This window comes from Lynx canadensis, chromosome A1 (genome assembly GCF_007474595.2).
Source record: "Lynx canadensis isolate LIC74 chromosome A1, mLynCan4.pri.v2, whole genome shotgun sequence".
Classification (NCBI taxonomy): Eukaryota; Metazoa; Chordata; class Mammalia; order Carnivora; family Felidae; genus Lynx; species Lynx canadensis.
In genome coordinates, this window is record NC_044303.2 from 207,835,209 (window position 1) to 207,856,341 (window position 21,133).

Consider the following 21,133-nt stretch of genomic DNA (forward strand, 5'->3'; position numbering starts at 1 on the left):
AAACCAGATATAATTTAATAATTCTTACATGGCATGGTTATTGTTTGAAAGAAATTTCAAACTTATTAAAATGACATAATCTGAATGACTAATGTTATTACATTTTGTTGCTGAGGAAATACATGAAGTACTCTCAGCTGTGATTAGAAATTTTAATAATTTCTTATCTGAATAATAAGTGATGGAAAGAATAACTAAATTAAATGACAAACATGCAAGACACTTTCTAAATTAATAGAAAGTGAAAATAATTTCTTATTGTTGCATTTGCTCTCAAAGGACTTTGTGGTTTCTTGTTTTGACTGTTTTAGATTTTGCCAATCTACACTGTTGGTTTTTTTTCTTAAGTTTGTTTGTTTATTTATTTATTTAAGAGAGAGAGAGAGACAGAGCATGAGCAGGGGAGGGGCAGAGAGAAAGGGAGAGAGAGAGAGAATCCCAAGCTGGCTCTGCGTGGTCAGTGTGGAGCCCAATGTGGGGCTCAAACTCATGAACCATGAGATCATGACCTGAGCCGAAACCAAGAGCCTGATGCTTAACTGATTGAGCCATGCAGGTGCCCCTGCACTCTGTTTTATGGTCACCAGTTTCCCATCTTCAACGAAATTAGAAAATGTGAAAATTACTTTAATCTGGTTATTAAAATGGTAGATTATAATTCACTTAAAGTGAAGTTTATGAATGAGTTGCTCAGGTAAGATATGCCATCACTTCCAGAGATCATTAAAAGTAGGCACTCCTCTGTGCCAGCTGATACTGGTGTATATTAGGAGGGTTAACCCAAGTGTGCACAACAGATTGACGTGAGGAGCCACCGAAGGCAACAAGATTGGTTAAGAAGCGATCTCAGTACAGGCCATCAGTTATGGTATGAGTAAGTCACAGGAATAAAAAGCAGAGCATAAGGAATACAGTCAATGACACTGTAATGGCGATGTATAGGGACAGATAGTAGCCACACTTATGGTGAACGTGGCATAACGTATAAACCTGTCAAATCATGACACTGTACCCTGAAACTAATGTCACGTCGTGTGTCAGCTATACTCAAATAAAATCTATGTAAAGAAGTAATCTGAAAAGTTCAAGTGAGAGGTAATTATGTCTGCATTGATGGTGCAAATGGAAAGGAATGACACGTGAGAGATTTGGAATAGTATTATAAAAGGATTTCGGACTGTGCATAAAAGAAAAGTTTTTTAAAAGAGACAATTTTTTAGAAAGTATAAAGGCAGGATGAGCAGAGATATTATTCATAGGTGAACATTCAGAGAAAAATGCTGATACATGACTGGAAGAGCAAAGATTAGTTCAATTGTAAGTTTAAGTTCAGTGTGAGGTCCTCACTGGATGATACAGGTAAAGCTATTCCGTAAGCAAATGATAGTAGAAACAGAGAGAGAGCATAGGACAAAAGTTAGGACAAGTGCTGAAATTTAGTCATCTGCATCAGTACTTTTTACGTTTTAATACAGATATGAATCGTCTAGGACTTCAAAAATGTACCCTTTGTCCTAGTACATTTCAGGTGGGGCACGAGAGTCTGTATTTCTTTTTTTATTATTATTATTCTTATTTTTAAGAGAGAAAGAGACAGAGACAGAGGCTGAGTGGAAGATGGGCAAAGAGAGAGGGAGACAGAATCCAAAGCAGGCTGCAGGCTCTGAGCTGTCAGCACAGAGCCCGTCGCGGGGTTCAAACTCACAAACCGTGAGATCATGACCTGAGCCAAAGTCGGACACTTAACTGACTGAGCCACCCATCCAGGCACCCTGAGATTCTGTATTTCTAACGAGCATCCAGTAATGCCCAAACTACTGGTCTGATGACCACACTGGATAGTGAAGTACATTTTTTCTCAAATGTCACTACTCCTTGGAATCTCAAAGAAATTTTAAAACAAACAAAAACGACTCCCATTTCCCAGCCCCAGAAAATCTAACTGCGTTGATTGGAAGTACTGCATTTTAACTCCTAAGGCAATACGAATATGCCACAAGGTTTGAGAACCTTGTCAACGTGGTAGTTTGAAAGAGTGAAAAATAAAAACAATCCCCATTTAGACAGGTGTAGGGAAAAGTAAGACCATAAGGAAAAAAGCAACCGGAAAGATACAATGATAACTAGATGGGTTTTTGTATTTTGTAAGTCAAATCAGAACTCAGTGAAATCACTTCTGACTTCTGACTCCAGAATATAGGAGAATATATGATGCTCTAAGTCACTAAATTTGTGGTGATTTGTCTCAGCAGTCATAGGAAACAAATGCACCTATGAATTAGATATAGTTATTGTTTTAGTTCAGGCTGTTCCAATAGAATACCATTGACTGAATGGCTTAACCAGTGAACATTTATGTCTTACTCTTCTGGAGCCTGCAAAGTCCAATATTAAGGTGCTAGCTGATTAGGTTCCTGGTGAGAACCCTCTTCCTGGTTTTCAGAGGGCTGAGGATGGAGAAAGAAAGAGCAAGTTAGCTAGCTCTCTGGCATCTTCTTATAAGGGCTTTAATGCCATCATAGGGACGCTACCCTTATTACCTAATGACCTCCTTAAGGTCTCATCACCAAATACCATCACACTGGGGAGTTTCAATGTATGAATTTTGTGATGGACACATACATGAAGTTCATAGCAGTTAATATCCTGATTTTACATATGAAGAACCTCAAATACAGAGAAAGTAACTAATTTGCCCAAAGTCACATAACTTCCAAATGATAGGATTTGAACCCTAACAGCCTAATTCTGGAACCGTCAAAATTAACAATAAGTAGGCTTACAAAGGAGACTTCCCACCATTTTATCCATCCAATTCTAGTCTGTTTCATATTAAAAGGTTGCTGAGACTTTCTTTTCAATTATGTCTTGTGATTTTTCAGCATAATGCTTAACACTAAATGACCTAAGCTAAAATTGAGAATATTATTTCAGGCATAAAATTTCTTCATTCAGAAAATATTAACATCTGCTTATGAAATTCACAAGCATTATACTAGTACCAAACTAAGAGATTTTGATAGTCTTACATAGAACAAACTCCAGTTCCTCGATAAACAAAACTTAATTCACTAGAATTTAGTCTGCATCAAAATCAGAGGATTAGAACCTCAGGGTTCAGCAGGAATGTTTATCTCCTCTCAAAGTAACCATAAAAACAGTGATTCTCAATAGTTTGTGTAAGAATGTAAAAGTTTATTCCCATTAATTGAATTTCAGAGAATAACTAAGATGCACACACTTTACCAAAAATATTCTGAGCAAAAAGAGTAGTACATACACATGGGCAAAATTCAAACAGTGTAGAAAGGTATACAATGAAAAATGAGATCCATGTGTGCCATATTTTCTTCCATAATTAAATTAACTGTTTCCATATTGGAGGGTGATCATATAATTTATTCCCTACCCAGCATATTTTTAAGAGTGACAAGTGCTAAACAGACAGAAAACCAGTGAGGGGGCAGGTAAAAACCAGGACTTAACTGGGTTAATTGGTGAAAATTGAAGATATTTTCAGGTTTTTCCAATAGCTAAAAATGCTGACATAAGGTTTATTGCATCTTAACGTTCTTTTGTAAGAATGACTACTGAATGAATCACTAAAAATATGTCAAAATCTGTGTGGATTTTGGTTTTGTCAGATATCAGGTTACTCTCTAAATACACAACACCACTTTATTCTTCCACCAACAAAGTATGAGAGCCTTGTTATCCCACCATCTTTCCTATAAGAAATAATACCACACATATTATTTTTTGACAATATATTTATATATTGAATAAATCACTTCTCTGATTTGTTTTGTATGCCTTTAGTTTTAAGTAAAATTTATTATTTATTTGTGCATTTGTATATTTTCTGATACTTATTTATTCAAATCCTTTGCCCATGTTTCTATTATTTTTCTATTGTATATGTATATGTGTGTGTATACATATAAAATATCTGTATATATGTCATATGTATAATAGTAGGTATAATATTTCTATTCTAATATTTCTATATGCATAAATAATATACATAATGTACTACATATAATATTTCTATTCTATCTAATACTTCTGTTAGATTTGGTTTGTGTAAAGTCTGTGAATTCAAATAATTCACCCATTGCTTGTATATGTATTCCAAATGTTTTCCTAATAGACTCTTCATTGTTTCTTACAGAATTTTAAGAATTGTACTACTTATATGTTCTCAAATTTATTATTCATTTGCTTATTCTAAAGCCACAGCATTTTGAGCATTACTTTCAAAGAGAATTGATACATAGTCAAAATCATTGTCTGGGTCTTACAAGATAAGAGTTAGGTCTCTACTTAAATGCTCTTCTGAACATTTAGATATGCTCTATCGATGGGCAAAGTCTATACAGGTAATCTCATACACCATCTCCTCTGGTCATAAACCATATTAAGGAAGAGACTCTAGATGAACTGGCTTGAATCCATTGTTACTGCTACTCAAAAATAACAATCACAACAATACCCAACAACTGTGACATTGATAGTGTACCATGAGCATCATCTTGGTACCAGATGTAACAGAAAGGAAGAAAATTAGCAAGTACGTTAGTCAGATTTCTACTTGTACTTATGAAAACAGTCCTATTCTTCATTACCTGCTCATCACCGTAGTATGCAAAAGATAATATTCTGCTTTCTCACTAATGCAAACCTTTCCTCAACACTCTCAACTTTGTTCAGTGGGCTGTCATCAATTAACAAGGCTCATTGCCTTAATTTAGTTAAGAAGTAACTGACCAAACTATAATTGAACACCACTTTGAATGAAACCTTGGTGAGTTATTGTTATTATTTTGAATTTGCATTTACTTTGGATGAAATATAAAATTATTTTGTTAATTCATTTAATTACTAGTCAAAACTAAGTTGAGTATCTTTTATGGGTTAGGAACTGATAAGTTCTTGAGATTCAAGGATAAGTAATGCTGTAACTACATGCAAGAAATCCAATGTTTAGTTGCGGATTAAGGAAAAAAGGTAGGAGCGCCTTGGTGGCTCAGTCAGTTAAGCGTCCGACTTTGGCTCAGTCATGATCTCATGGTTTGTGGGTTCAAGCCCCGCATTGGGCTCCGTGCTGACAGCTCAGAGCCTGGAGCCTGCTTCAGATTCTGTGTCTCCCTCTCTCTCTGCCCCTCCCATGCTTACGCTCTGTCTCTCTCTGACTCTCAAAAATGAATAAATGTTAAAAACAAAAAAGAACAAAAAAGGCATATTGTAAAATGTAAAGGTTTTTAAAAATATAATACAATAAATGGAAGAGGGAAATTCAATTAGAACAAGTATAAAATCATCAACAGAGAAAGATTGTATATACTCAAGTTAGGAAAAATTATCCAGACATCCTACTTATGCCTAATGTAAACAGGAGTTTAAATGCATTAAAATGTATTTTGAGTGTTCTTTGGAGTTCATTATATACAGGTGACCATAATCCTTTACCTGAAATCATTCATCACTGCAACCAAGCTCAGTTTCAAGGGAGATTCATGAAATACTGAGGGAAGAAGTGAGTGGACATCTGCTTAACCTGTTTAATAAGCCTACAGTTTGGCAGATCACAATGACAAATTTCTGAATCACATTCGCACAGTAGTCCAATTCATTTTGAGAATTTTTAAAATCCCACTTGAGAAAATTGGAAAAAATCAGGTAGTAGCATAAAAAAGACTTTTCATACCAGAAAGGTGAAGAAGAGGAAGAAGAGGAAGAAGTGAAAGGAGAAAGGTCAAAAGCTTCTACAATCCATTTATGAAAACACCAGAATTGAGCAATGGCCCCAAGGCAACAATAAAAGCAGAACAAAATCCCTGAAACATTAAGTATTCTCTTTTGGTTGCTATAGGCAACTAGATGTTAAGCACACAACTCCTAGTTCCTGCTCAATTACCCTGTGATACCCCTACTACAAAGCTTTAGATGGTGTGAACATATGTGTATATGAGTATTTCTGTTTCTTTAATAATACACAATCCTTATTAAAAAGCTAACCTTGAAGATAAGTGATAAAATTCAGATTCTGTGTTATTACAGAGTCTGGGGCAGGATTGGTGGATTGTTTTTGAGACTCCAAGATTTTCCCAAATGTCTCACTCATTCAAACTCTACACATAGACTTTACAAAACTGTTTTTATCTCATTTCAAAGTTCAACTTTGACCATGTACTGTAGAGCTTTTTATTTGCTTTCAGAAGGGAATTTCTTACCTTATGAGTGTATTTAGAAAGACCCAAGGATTGCTCATAAAAACAGTCAAAATCCCAGTCAGAAGTTGCTCAGCCACTCTCCTGTATGCCTTCTAGAAAGGGCTGTTGAGAAAATTCAGGCCTATTAGCTACAGTCGTTGAGGTTTGTGAATTCCAGTGAGACATAGAAAACCGTCATCTCAGAGATTTAATAAGCAGGCCTTCTGACCTAACATTCCCTCTTGGAATCTTTTTCTACAGGATGATTTAATAGTTGTCACCCAGCTTGGGCTCTCAGCAACCATGCAGTATAACTATAACCATCAACTTTGACTGGTATGCTCATTTACTACTGGCTAGGGTCTACAAAAATAGTGAGACATGGCCCATTTCACCAAGCAACAAACTTTATCACCAATAGCAGTGCCAAGGGGAGGCTTGCAAACCGAGTGATGCTTTAGCACTCCCTCTTATCAGTAGCCATGCAACCCACCAAAGATAACCCAAATAAATATAACAGCTATGAAAAAAAAAAAAAACAAAATAGTATTCTTGCTATAGAAACACATCCCCAAGAGAAGTTTCCTGGCCTCCAGGCTTCCATCCAGATTGGGGTCCACAAATACTCCAAATAGAAATTCTGGATTTTAGTGCTGGAAATTCTGGAAATTAGTCCTTCAACCATCTTAATATTTTTATATAATTCAAGGAAGTGAATTATTTATTGAGAAACTATTCTGTTTATTTTATTTCACCTGATTATTTCATCAATGCTTTGAGGTAGATATCACTATTCCAGTTTTACAGATAAGAAAACATAGAATGAGACACTTTAAGTAACAAGATCCCAGCCATGGAACTAATAGTGGCAGAACTGAGATCTGAACCATGCACACCTCTGTGTGTAGAACAGAGCTCCTACTCCATCATCTACACACACAAAGATGTCAATACTGGCTTTCATTAGCTGCTGCATCTCTTTGTTTCAATGTTTGGGTTTGGTAAACCTTAAAGCAGTCAGAAAATATATTCTCGTTCTGAGAAAGATGGCATAAATTCTAATCGGTATCTAAATTCATAGGATCCCATGTGATGTGTTCATTGGTTATGTGTTTTGTGCAACCTTTAACTCTTGAAGCTCTCTTGGCCACTGATTACTTTGCAGGACTCTTGCTGTCCATTTTTCTCTAATTTCCTCCATATCTATGCTGATTTTTCCCATTATAAATGCTTGATGTCTAAATATTTTTAAGATCTTAGAACACTTCCACTCTTTGATTTGTCCATAATCAATTCTTGTCCCTACTCCCGACAGCAAGAAATATTCTACGCCTCTGCTATTCTATGCAAGGTATTTTTGTCAATATCAGCTGCATCATTTACTTGTAGTGGATACAAGCAGAATGGGAAGATATGAAAAAAACCCTCTTTTTTCCCTCTCTGACCTCCCAAAATAGTTATAGTTAGCCATCCTCATCTCTGTCACTCAAGAGATAAGACAACTTAAACTTTTTTCATTTTACAATGAACCTTATCCAGTTCTGTTCTCAATTTCACCTGTAAAAGAACTATCCATTATTCACCCATTATATCTGCAACTTTTTTCACTCCAGTGGCTTTGTTATCATCCCCAAATCCTAGATTAGAATTCCTTCATTTACACTGTTAGCCCAGAAAGACCTGTAGTTCCACTATACAAGGGTGTTGGCTATAAAGGGGCCACTTCCTTTTAAAAAGCTAGATAAATAAAAGAATACAATACCTAGGAATAAATTTAACCAAGAAGGTGAAACTGCTGTATACTGAAAACTACAAGATGTGAATAAAAGAAATTGAAGAATACACAAGTAAATGGAAAGACATTCTGTGCTCATGGATTGGAATAATTAATATTGTTGAAATGTCCATACTACCCAAAGCAATCTACAGATTCAATGCAATCCCTATCAAAATTACAGTGTCATTTTTCAAAGAAATAGAACAAGTAATTCTGAAATTTGTAAGGAGCCACAAAAATCTATAAATAGTCAAAAAATCTTGAAAAAGAAGAACAAAGTTGCAGGAATCACACTCCCTGATTTTAAAATGTATTTTTTTTAAGTTTATTTATTTACTTTTTGAGAGAGGGAAAGAGAGAGAGTGCCAGAGAGGCAGAGGGAGGAGGAGACAAAGAATCTGCATTGCATTGTCAGTGTAGAACCAGATGTAGGGCTTAAACTCACAAACTGTAAGATCATGACCTGAGCTGAAGTCAAGAGTTGGATGCTTAACTGACTGAGCCACCCAGGCTCCCCTAAAACTATATGTCAAAGCTATAGTTTTTAAAACTATATTATATTGGCATAAAACTATGGAAGAGAATCAATGGAACAGAATAGAGAACCCATAAATAAACCCATACATATACAGTCAATTAACTTATGACATAGGAGCCACGAATATGCAACAGGGAAAGGACAGTCTCTTTAATAAGTAGTGCTGGGAATGCTGACCTGCCGCTTACAAAAGAATGAAACTTGACTACTATCTTAACACCATACACACAAATTATCTCTAAATGGATTATATGCTTGAACATAAGACGTGAAACCATAAAATTCCTAGAAGAAAACATAAGCAGTAAGCTCCTGACACAGGTCTTAGAGATTATTTTTTTAATCTAACACCAAAAGCTGCACAGCAAAGGAGACCATCAACAAAATGAAAAGACAGCCTACTGAATACAAAAAAATACTTGCAAATCATGTATCTGAGAAGGGCCTGGTGTATAAAATATACAAATAACTCATATACCTCAATAGCAAAAAACAACAACAACAACAACAAAAAAAACAACCCCTCACAATCCGATTAAAAAATGAGAAGATCTGAATAGACATTTCCCCAAAGAAGACATACAGATGGCCAACAGGTACATAAACAGATGCTCGACATCACTAATCATCATGAAAATGGAAATCACAACAATGAGGTATCACCTCACATGTGTTAGAATAGCTATTATCAAAAAGACAAGAAAGAACGACTGTGTACTGAGGAGGTGGAGAAAAGGGCATCTTGGTGCACTGTTAGCTGGGAAGGTAAACCAGTACAGCCGCTATGGAAACAGTATGGAGGTTTCTTGAAAAATTAAAAATAGCATTACCATATGATCCAGAAATCTCACTTATGGTTGTTTATCTGAAGAAAAATAAATCACTATTTCTAAAAGATAGATGTACCCCCAAGTTCCCTGAAGCTTTATTTACAATAGCCAAAATACAAAACTTAAGTGCCCATTGATGGATGAATAAACTCTGGTGTGTGTGTATAACAAAATTATATTCAGCCATAAAAAAGAATGAAATCTTGCCATTTGCGACAACATGGATGGACCTCTAGGGCATTAGGCTAAATGAAGTAAGTCAAACAGCAAAGAGAAACACCCTATGATCTCTCCTATATGCGGAATATAAACAAACAAACAAGCTCACAGATACAGAGAATAGGTTGGTGGTTGCCAGAGGCAAGGGTTTGGGGCAGAATAAATGGGTAAAGGGGGTCAAAAGGTAAGAGTAAAATAAGTGCAAAAAAGAAACTGAGGTCTGTTTGTATTTAAAATATTCTTAAGAGATTCAGTCTTCAATCTTTTAAGAAGCACAGACTGAGGTCACTTTGGGAAGTATTTGCAGTAGCTTCCAGCTGATATTGTTTACTTGAAAACCTTGTTCAAAAAAAAGTTAAGCACACACTTACCATATGGCTTTTTAACTTCACTCCTAGGTATTTGTCCAACGTAAAATGAAAACATGCTCACCCAAAAACCCGTACGAGAATGCTTATAGCAGCCTTTTTAATACTTCTCCCTAAATGAAAATAATCCAAATGCCTTATATTAAGTGAAAGAAGCCACAGGATATGTGTAAATTTTGGGGGCCAGCGAAGGAAAGCTCCACATCCTGGCGTGCAGTGGTTGTAAGCCGTTTTTCAGAAGCAGAATGGCTTCTGAAACACACCTGAAACTGTCCTAGCTGAATGAGACACCCTCCCTCCTCCCTAACCCAGACGGAAGCTTCAGCTCCTGGCACAAAGTTGGGGAGAATTTTGTGTTGGGAACATAATTCATTCCCTCGGCCCTTTCTGCCTCCTCAATAATTTCTGGAAATTCTTACACAACCGTAGTTTTGAACGGACGCACCTTTGGAGAACTCAGTTTCCAGAGCCTTCCGGCCACCATTGAACCCCCACCTTATGCCAAGCCCTGCACAAGGTGCTAGAGCAGCAGAGCAAGATAAGAACACTCGGGAATTTGTCCCAGTTGAGTGGGAACTCTGCTCCTCAAGGAGAATGTTTGAGGTCAGCCCTTCCACACTTGCCACACTCCAGCTAATTTCAGAGTGGCAGGGAAGCTGTACAGAGGAGATGCCAGACATTAAAGAACTGGAGTGGGGTAAGGGCACAGAGACCGGCAGTGGGTGTCCCTGGAGTGTGTGTGAGTCCATGCACAGCACAGGGTGGCAGAGAAGGAGGACACATGAAGGATGATTTTCTCTGATTCAGGCATTTCTTGTGTAATAGCATCTTTGCACACTCAATCCCATCTTAGGATATGCTTCTTGGATGAACTAGAAGAACAAACAAGCATTTATACTACTTACAGGACCATGAAATATTTTTTTAACTGCAAGCCCAAGCTCGGTTTACAGATGAGCTGGTCTGTTAACATGAGTACAAACCATAAATAGTGACTAAATTATACTTCATTTAAAATTTTTTTTAATGTTTTTATTTATTTTTGAGACAGAGAGAGACAAAGTATGAGCAGGGGAGGGGCAGAGAGAGAGAGGGAGATACAGAATCTGAAGCAGGCTCCAGGCTCTGAGCTCTCAGCACAGAGCCCCACGCGGGGCTGGAACCCACAGACTGTGAGATCATGACCTGAGCCGAAGTCAGACGCTTAACCGACTGAGCCACCCAGGCGCCCCAAAATTACACTTCATTTAGATGTGCCCTTGAAAGATAATAGGAAAAATTTCCCAAAAGGAAGAGCCTTGAACCATGTACCTAGTTATTTATTTTGGGTGGAGGTGGACTGAAATGACAACAATATATACCTAGAGAACAATCACAAGCACCTCCACAATTTACCTTTGATTCAAGCCTTCTTGATTCTTCATCCAATCTTATTGGCCTTTACAGTAATTGCTGCCTCCTGGATTCTGATATTTTGGTGCCCCACCCCCCACCCGGCTTTTATTACTTCGTGGCTACATCTCCATGGATATTAATAACTCAGCTCTACAACCGTCTCCCCTACCATCACCCCTGGCCTACATAGAAAACCTACTACTGAAGTTCCACTGATGCTGGCGCCCCTTTTATGAGCACGTTCCTCATGGATTCAGTGAATAGTGTGTCCTTCTGGATTTTCTCATGGAACATGATTTTCTGCAAGGTCTTCATATAATATATCTCTTCCAGAATGCTTCTTTCAACCTCTTTATTACTTCTGCTGTCTATGAGGGAAACTTGTCCATTTATACTTTGCCGAATTTTGACCATCACTTTGTCCAGACTTCTACAAGTCATTCCAGTAGCAAGTTGTCTTCTGGAGCTAGATCCTGTGTCTTGAGAGAGTGAGCCCAAGTCATGGAATTCTTGGTTATCCAGCCTTACTAAGCACTTTCAAAATTCAATAACAGGCATTCTTCTCACTCCTACTGCTACATACTGGTTACCTTTTGCAAACCAGTTGATGTGCAACATCTTTTTCTTAAATCAAGCTTAGCACAAATCATTCACAAATCCCAAGCTTAGCACAAATCCCATCCATATCATGCCAAAATTTAATGTTACTTTTTGGCCTGGCAGTCAGGACAGAATGTGGAGGCATTTCCTGAAGCAGACTCCTGTTGCCTTGCAATGAGGAGGTACCTGTAGAATATTCTAGCACAGCAGAAGTGCTAGTTCTTACTTTGGAAGGGTGGGTCACCTCAACAAGCCTAGAGAGTTCAGGCGAGCTGCAGACTCAACCTCTACAGAGACATCCAGCCAGATGTTACCATCTTATACTACAGGGCCCAGGCTTTCCCATCAGGGCCTTTATCTCCACATATTGGAATTGACTTGGCCATGCATGGAATGTCTCTAAAACTCTGAAATTTTAACAATAAGGTCCTTGGCCTGCTGCTCAGCAGGCCTTTCTCCCATTGCAGAGGGTAAGGGACTTTTTGTTAAGGCCTTTGGCTCTCACGCATAGCCATCAAAATCAAGACTGTTTTTCAAAGGACCTTAATCTCTCATTTTTCCTCTTCATGTGATCAGTACAATTTTTCAATAACCAGCAAACTCCACTGTTTTTCCGGATTTCCCTCTCCGTATATTTTAAATTCTTTTATTCTTTGGCCTGTAACATTATTTTTCTACACTAGGATATTCTTCCAAGGTCTTTAGTGGTTAAGCTGCTTCTGTGTTCCAGGCATTTCCCAGGCCCCACCTACCAACCACAACGGTGTCCTTTTCACCTGCAGGGCAGTGGATAAAGTCTTGAATCTCAGTCTTACCAAGTGTCTTCTTGGACCACTCTTGGAACCACAAGTGTCAGTCTAGATCATCTGAGAAGCAGGCGCCAAGAATATTAGAGATTTATTAAGGAAAATGCCTGTGATGGAAAACAGAGCTGGAGGAGGCTGAGAGATCTGTAATATCACAGTGTTGGTCTGATTGTTGTGAAGGAGAGTGGGAAGGAGTAAAGGTGAGGCAGAAGGGTCTTAGATTATGGTGAAGTTCTATATAACTTTATCAAGTCTGACAGGGTGTTCTGAGATCAAATGATCAATCTATCAGGGAAGTCTCCTGTATACCTTCCAAAAATACCTCTTCTGTATTCAGAATACTCAGTTATGATAAATATTTTACCTTGTCATCTGTGGTATGCTGGTAAATGTGTAATAACTGGGTCACCAGAAAAAAAAGAAAACCAGTCCTGATTGACAGCAATATCCCAGCATATCTCATTGCAGGCTACCAACAAGGTATCACTCAGTGCAAAGTTGAAACTAGATGTAGCAACAAATATCATTATATAGTATTTCCACTATATAAATACAATAGACATAAAACCTCAAGACCACAGAAAATAGCAATGACAAGGGAATAATGGTTATTACCTTTGTTTTGCGTATATTATTTAATTACATTTATATAATTTAATTTTAAATACTGGCTGTTTTAAACAACAACCTTACAAAATTCCTGGAAAATGTGCAATTGGGTCTGGCTAGCTGGTATGAGCCACTCTACCATACTATTTTTTTATGACCCTTTTAAGTCCTCTTCCCTGGCTTACGTCTTCTTACTCCATTCTCCTGAAGAGCTACCTCTACTTTGGATCTTCCCCATCTCTATCTTCTTGATCTTTATTGGCAGCACCATTTCTATGCCTTTGGTTCTCCCAGCTTAGCAATCCAGAGAAACCTAAATCTGTAAATAACCAATTCTTCCATACAGTACAGAGAACTGGCAACTCTAGACATCCTAATTAGAAAAATCTCGCCTTACGTTCTTGTGCCATCAGTTTCTAGAAGATAAAAATAAAAAAAATTATCTGCAAGCCTAAACCAGGAAGCCCACCAGCAAGAACATCTTATGTAAGACGTGCATCCGTCCTGGTCGAAACTTGATCTTTCAGTTCACTTTAAGGTCTGATACTGGGTTTTCCCAGGGGTAGACTCTGCTACAAGGAATCAAGGGCAAGTAGTTTACCTGTGGGATACAGGAGACACAGGAATGCCAGCCAATAAAGGCTACACTACTAAACTATCTACTGCAGGGAGCAACGGGATTTGATCCCATGGAGAACCCAGGAAACTGCTAAGCACACATCTAAGAATTTGTGCAGCTCCTGAGAGCCTCTGTGAGAAATGCTGGGGAGGTGGAATGAGGCTGTGAATTTTCCAGAATTTCTTCTCTGCTTGGATAGAGCTTTCCTCCATTCCGATAAAACAGCCCTCAGGAATACATGTACAGATCCCAGCAACTGAACGTCCACTGGAGCATGCTGGAAGACGAGGAGTTATGGCCAGAGCACTGACAACATCTGCTACCCACAGTAAGGGGCCCCTGAAGGAAAAACTTCCTTGAGAATCTGGGATTTCATCTTTCAAAATGGCCTTGCCCCTTTATCATTACAATTCCAACCATTTTTTTTAAATACCCAACGTAGTCATATACCCCTCTTATGACTGTATGTATGTCTTGTATGTGCAGTATGTTAAAACATAGCATGGAGAAGTGGAATTTCTTTCTACATCTTTTCTGACTTTGAAGATCAGAGTATATTTATTAATATTTTATCAGAAGGGTGTTATGGACTGAATTGTGTCCCTCCCCCCAACTTCATATGTTGAAGCCTTAAACCCCTATGTGACTGTATTTGGAGATACATTTTTAAAAAGTAAAGTTACATGGGGTTATATGGGTGGCCCTCAGTCCAATATAGTATTACTGATGTCCTCATGGAAAGAGGGAAAATCAGGGAGGTGCGCACCCAGAAAAAGGGCCATGTGAGGACACAATGGGAAGATAGCCATCTGCAAGCCAAGGAGAGAGGCCTCAAGAGAACCCAAACCTTCTAATACCTTGATATTGGACTTCCAGCCGCCAGAACTATGAGAAAATAAACTTCTGTTGTTTAAGCCGGCCACTTTCTGGTATTTTGTTATGGCAGCCTGAGCAGACCAATGCAAAGGGATATTGTCTCCTCATTTCTCAACTGTAGTATAACCTAGCATAACCCTGAGTTTAACAGTGACTTTGAAACAAATTAGAACCTTTCAAAGAGATTTTCAATTCATTACTCATGAATGCTATACAACCTTCATATACATAGCACTATAAGTTTCCAAAACATGGCCTCAAAACCAAGACTGAAAATAAAAGTGCTGGAAATTGTTTTATTATCTCTCTCACTTTGTTTCTGACATGGCTGAGTTTGGAATGCTGTCCTCTCATTGTGTTTAGACAGCCAAAGGTATTAGCTCAGTCTGAATTTCCCAAATATGATACTCATGTCTCTACAATATCCAGGAACTCACTTTTATTTATTTAAATAAACCTATGTGTTTATTTTAAGGACTAAAATATTCATTAGGTGTGTGACTTCTGAAGTTTTGGGCTATTTCTCACTGACTATGATAGTAACTATTTAATTATTTTACATTGATGCTTCGGTACATGCTTTAATTGATCCATTTATATAGCCAATAGCATAAAAGTATGAAGATAATTTCTGTTAAAACAAAAACAGCATCACTAAGACAATAAAATTTTCACATTATTTCAGATAATATCTTTACAAAAATAGAAGCAATGCTTTTCTTGAATATCTTATGAATATATTTTCTCATGTCGTTTTAATAGCTCCAGCTTCTTTTGGTTAGGTCATTATATAGCTAGTAGTTACAATTTGATTTTTAAAAGCTCTTTAAACACATTAAGACAGTCTCATGAAACCTAATCTCTCTTTCCAACCAGAGAGAGAAGGTTTAGCAAAACCACGGATGAAATAATGGAAAACATTCACAAATTATGTTCAAGTTGTTCCTAATCTGGTCATTTAAAAACTATAGGCAGTACAAGGTACTTTGGGCAGCAAATTCTGCAAAAAAAAGGATTCAAAACTGGGACTGTAATGACCAGATTGTGCTGATGAGTCTTCATTAGCATCTTCAGTGAACTAAGTGGATACATGATTTTTTTAGTTTTTTTTTTTTTAAGAGTGACAGAGACAGAACAAGTGGGGGAGGGGCTGGGGGAGGGTGGAGAAAAGAATCCCAAGCAGGCTTTGCACTGCCAGCACAGAGCCCGAAACAGGGCTGAAATTCATGAAACTGGGAGATCATGACCTGAGCCAAAACCAAGAGTCAGATGCTTAACCAACTGAGCCACCCAGGCGTCCCTGGATACATACATCTCCTAAGTGGCCTAGCAGACTGGAGATAAAGAAAACAAGAATAACAGAATCAAAATCAGTGTGAGCAGTAGAACAAATATCACAAAACAATGAAATACATTTACGTGCCATCTCACTTTATGTCTTGCCTCTTCGGTCCTTCTTGACCACCTTCCTTCCTGACTCATGACACATCTTATTTGCAGAGTGTCAGTTTCCACACAGGATCAATCACCCAGAACAAGACTGGGATATATTCTGGACCTTTCCTAAATGATACCTCCCATCATTATCTCCCTATATTATCGGGGCTCTTCTCTCAGTAAGATAGTGTTTGTTGCTTTAAATATTTGGCATTATTTTCTATGAGGTATGATATTGCCTATGAATTAAATTTAAACTAAAATTTAGAAAACCTACTCCTAACTAGAAAGACTTTTAAAGGATAATCTAATTCTAGATAAGCCTAGTAGAATAAGGAGTTTTATATTTTACTGTTCTTTTAAGACTGCCTTTCCCCACCTAACCGTAATAACAACGAGGTCCCTTAAAATACTCCCCCCACCCCACACTTTTGCTAGCTGTTAGCATTTTTCCTGGTAATTGATGCCTGCTAGTGAAAGAGGGGCCATGCCATGCAGGATGGAACTGATTGTTAATTAGGTTTCACCATAAGATCAAATGATACCCAACCTTCTTTAAATTCTAAGGTAAAGAAAATACTTACAGTCTTAGTCGGGCTTGGTTTCATTAATGTACTGTGTTGATAGGTAAACACAAAGACTCCATACTTGAACAAAAGTTATCTCCTGTTCATCCACCATGTCCAGAATGGACATAAAGTGAGATTGGCTCCGCATGTCACACAAAACACAGGCTGTTGTATGTTTCACACCTTTTATCTGCATCCTGTGTATCACATGGTCTTCTTGATTGAAGAATAGAGACTGAAATTATACTTGGACTTTGTACCATCTCTGCCAGTAAATTACATATATCACTTTACCTCACAACCTATTGTCTAGAACTAGTCATGGGGCCCTGCCTAATTACAAGCAGATGGAAGAGTGAAATCCAGCCATGTATTTAGAAGGAGAAGAGAACCGCATATGGATAAGCAACAAAATTTTCTAAAAATAATTCATCTTACTAGACCCCCTAGTAGAATGATAATGAATTGGTAATTTTAAACCAATATAAGCAATTATAAATTATACATATATATGTATAAATTATACATGTAAGCAATTTTAAAGCAGTTAAGAAAAGTGTTGCACATATCAAATCACTTTATAAAGCAAACATATCCAATAATATACATCCACATTGGTGTTATGTCCCTGCAAAGGTATATACGTGAGATACTTTTTGATAACTCCTTCTTGAAAATTGTGTTCAGATTCAGTAATACATACCCATGTATGGTTTTAATTTCATAGCTCCTTCTATCTTCTTCTTTTTTTTTTTTTTATTTTAGAGAGAGAGAAAGCATGAGCGGGACAGAGTGGCAGAGGGAGAGAGAGAATCCTAAGCAGGTTCCATGCTCAGCACAGAGCCCAACACAGGGCTTGATCCCACAACCCCAGGATCATGACCTGAGCCTAAATTGAGAGTTGGACGCTCAACTGACTGAGCCACCCAGGTACCCCAATTTCATAGCTTCTTGGTCAGAGACAGAATGATTGGCTTGATAACTTGTGTATGCTGTAGCTTTACTCCAAATTTTATTTATGTGTGTTTATTTCATTTATTTCTTCAAAAATATGCAATACTATTTAATGCAGGCTCTGAAGAAAATTTACACAAGTAAATTTCTAGAAATGTGTTAACAACTTAGTCATAGAATGTGTTGTAGTTGGTTGCTTTGAATGCCTACCTGAAAGGATAATACATTTGAAAGTGTGATGTTGGTTCTAAATTTTTATTTAGAACTTTTATTATTCCCTTAAATTCGTAATCATACTTATTTAAAAATTTAGTGCAGGAGGATATTTACAAAGTCAGCAAAATTTAAATCCCATACAGAACCTAAGTGTGAAAACAGACTGATAATAAGCCAAGCTGATGGCTGCTGCATATCCTTTTATTCTGCCTGGGAGGCAGTTTTACATTTCTCTAATAAAATGTTTTAAGTTTTTATTTATTTATTTTGAGAGAGAGAGAGAGAAAGAGCGTTCAACAAGCAGGGGAGGGGCAGAGAGAGGGAGACACAGAATCGTAAATAGGCTCCACACTATAAGCAAAGCCTGACTCAAAGCTCATCTCATGAACCGTGAGCTCATGACCTGAGCCAAAATCGAGAGCCAGATACTTAACTGAGCCACCCATGCTCCCCACATTTCTCTAATATTTGTAATAAAAACAAAGGTACAGGAAAATCCAGGAACTAAATATGAAAATTTTGAAAGGCACAATCCTCATCATAAAAAAAAGGTGACAAGGAAAGAAAACAAACCATGATAACTGACTACTTCATATTATCACCAGTTGAGTTTTGGAACACACAAGGCTAGCTAAAGACAAAGTATGCATACAGAAGGACGTGGTAGACCGCATTCTTGGCCCACATTACTCAAAGGCAATTTGTAATTCTTGTTAATCTTACATTTTTTTGCACTTCAGATTTTCTATACCATTGCGGGATTTTTCAAGACAAGCTGTGCACTACCAGCTTTGTATATCTATCCCACTTTCATTTTATTCCTCAGAGGTGTGCTCCCAGATTTAGTTAGTGTAACTATTAAAAAAAAGCCAGTCATTCCAATGGCAATTAGGAACATGCACAGGCTAACATCACATTCATATTGCAGAGTTCGGCCATTCTCATTTTCTTTCAAAGTTGTTGCTGAACCACATGACCTTTCCAGAAGAGCAGATTATATTAGAAATGCAAGCCAAGTTTTTAAATTTATGTAAAGAGCCTCAAGCATGAGGATTTAATAAGGTAAGACATTGCTTTAGGAATCTATGCTAGTGATCTCCTAGGTTGCCAGACCATCTTTAATGAGGGCTATTATCTCACCCTAAGCCACCGGTCCTGAGCACAAGTGTCTCAATGTTATTAGTACAGGCATTATATAGCATAAGAGATGCTTCTGGCCCGTGCTCTAGAAATCCAGGTAATGTATATGTCTTCTGAGACCCTGGTAATGGCACTGAGATTTCCCTAATAGAGAACTTTTGGATCTTCTGCTTTTAGCCACTCAAAGATTTCAGTCAATTCACCAAAGATCTCCTGGAAAATCAGAATGGTATCAATGAGGTTTTCTGGGGAATATGTCTTGTTTAGTCCTGAGTCCTGGAAGCACTGAGACCCTTGCATAAAAGTATTAGAATGCTTAAGATAGATTAGTACTGGGGCACCTGGATGGCTCAGTCAGTCAGTTAAGCATCCAACTTCATCTCAGGTCATGATCTCATGGTTTCTGGGTTCCTGGGTTCAAGTCCTGCAAGGCTCTGCACTGACAGCTGGGAGCCTGGGGCCTGCTTTGGATTCTCTGTCTCCCTCTCTCTCTCTGCCCCTCCCCTGTATGCACTCAATCTTTCTCTCTTTCTCTCTCAAAAATAAGCAAATAAGCAATTTTTAAAAAAGAGATCAGTACTGTACTTGAAGAATGACCATGAACTACAAAGTACTTTGGCAGAAATATACTACCAAGAAGAGAGGTTTTCATAATTATTTTTTTCTTGCTTACTTTTATCTAAACAAGCTTTGCCAGACTGCTTCTTATGTTACTAAAAAGTCTGCAAAAGTTCATAATTCTCCTTTAGGGGTGTCATGGTCAATGTGATGTGTCAACTGGGCTAGGCTACAGTCCCCAAGGATTCAAACAAACACTAATATAGGTGTTGCTGTGAAAGTATTTTGTACATGGGACAAGTATAATCAACTGAATTTAGTAAGGGAGATTATCCTAGATAATCTTGGTGGACCCGATTCAATGAGTTGAAAAGTCTTAGAAGAGCTGAGACTTCCCTAGAGAAGGGTTTCCACTTGTGGAAGCTTTCCTCAGTGCCCCCGCTTTTCCTGATGACCTGCCCTTCAGATTTTGGACACATTTTTCTTCATATAGATCTCCTACTGGTTCTGCTTCTCTGCTTGGACCCCAGTTGATGCAAGGGGTAACATACCCAGAAAGCCCTGTACCAGTATTCAGACTAGATCTTAGGCTCCTCAGAAAAACCTCACTCTACACACTGGGAGTGCTGCATTATTAGAAATTTCTGCTACCAATAGTTCACAAAACTGCTATTTATAGACTGAACAAATGCACAGAAATATCAGGCACTGACTTGCTCACTTCTGACTGTGTAAGGCTGAGGGCAAACAAGACAAAGACAATCCTTTTGAGTGGGTTTGGGCATTCTTATAGCAGCAAACATCTCCACTTAAATGTGAAAGACAGCATTGTATCAGTTGTGGCATGTTTTGCCTTTTCATAGCTTTACAAATGTAGGGTCTACACACTTTCTGGACGGGAGAGGAGTTTATCTGCTTAATCACAAGGCAAATCAAAGCATTATTAGCTTAATGTAGAGACTGTGCAACAAGAGAAAATATTTTATCAGAGTTTTGTTCTCTACTTTTTAAAAAAGCTATCGAAAATTTTATCAGCAGTATCATGGTATATTATTATATTTTAGACCTTGGAATAATCTGAAATATGCAGATGATCAACACAAGACTCATTCTATGAGCTTGGTCACCTAATGCATGAACAGCATTACAGTCTCGGTTCTCCTGATGGGGAGATGTGAAGAACATGGCTGCCACACCACAATATTTAATTTTAAGGCATTATTGTCTCTATTTGAGTTTTCCTTATGATTTTCTGAAAGATAAATGAGTTTTTCCAAGTCAATCATTATACTTCTTTTTATAGGATGATAATCATTATTCGTCCATCATTTCTTCTTTGAGCTACAGATATCAGGAAATTTCAGAATAAAATTCAGCATCCAACTATGGTTATCTATCAGCTCAGGTTTA

The 21,133-nt window shown here is 37.7% G+C and overlaps 1 protein-coding gene across 1 annotated transcript in view; it reads left to right on the forward strand.

The window, feature by feature from the left end:
* LOC115523119 (elongation factor 1-alpha 1-like) overlaps positions 1-21,133 on the forward strand; it is a 42,107-nt gene that overhangs the window by 10,938 nt on the left and 10,036 nt on the right. The window contains 2 exon segments of the mRNA XM_030328853.1: positions 12,966-12,971; positions 17,200-17,225. Of these exon segments, the coding sequence (XP_030184713.1) occupies positions 12,966-12,971; positions 17,200-17,225 (32 nt within the window).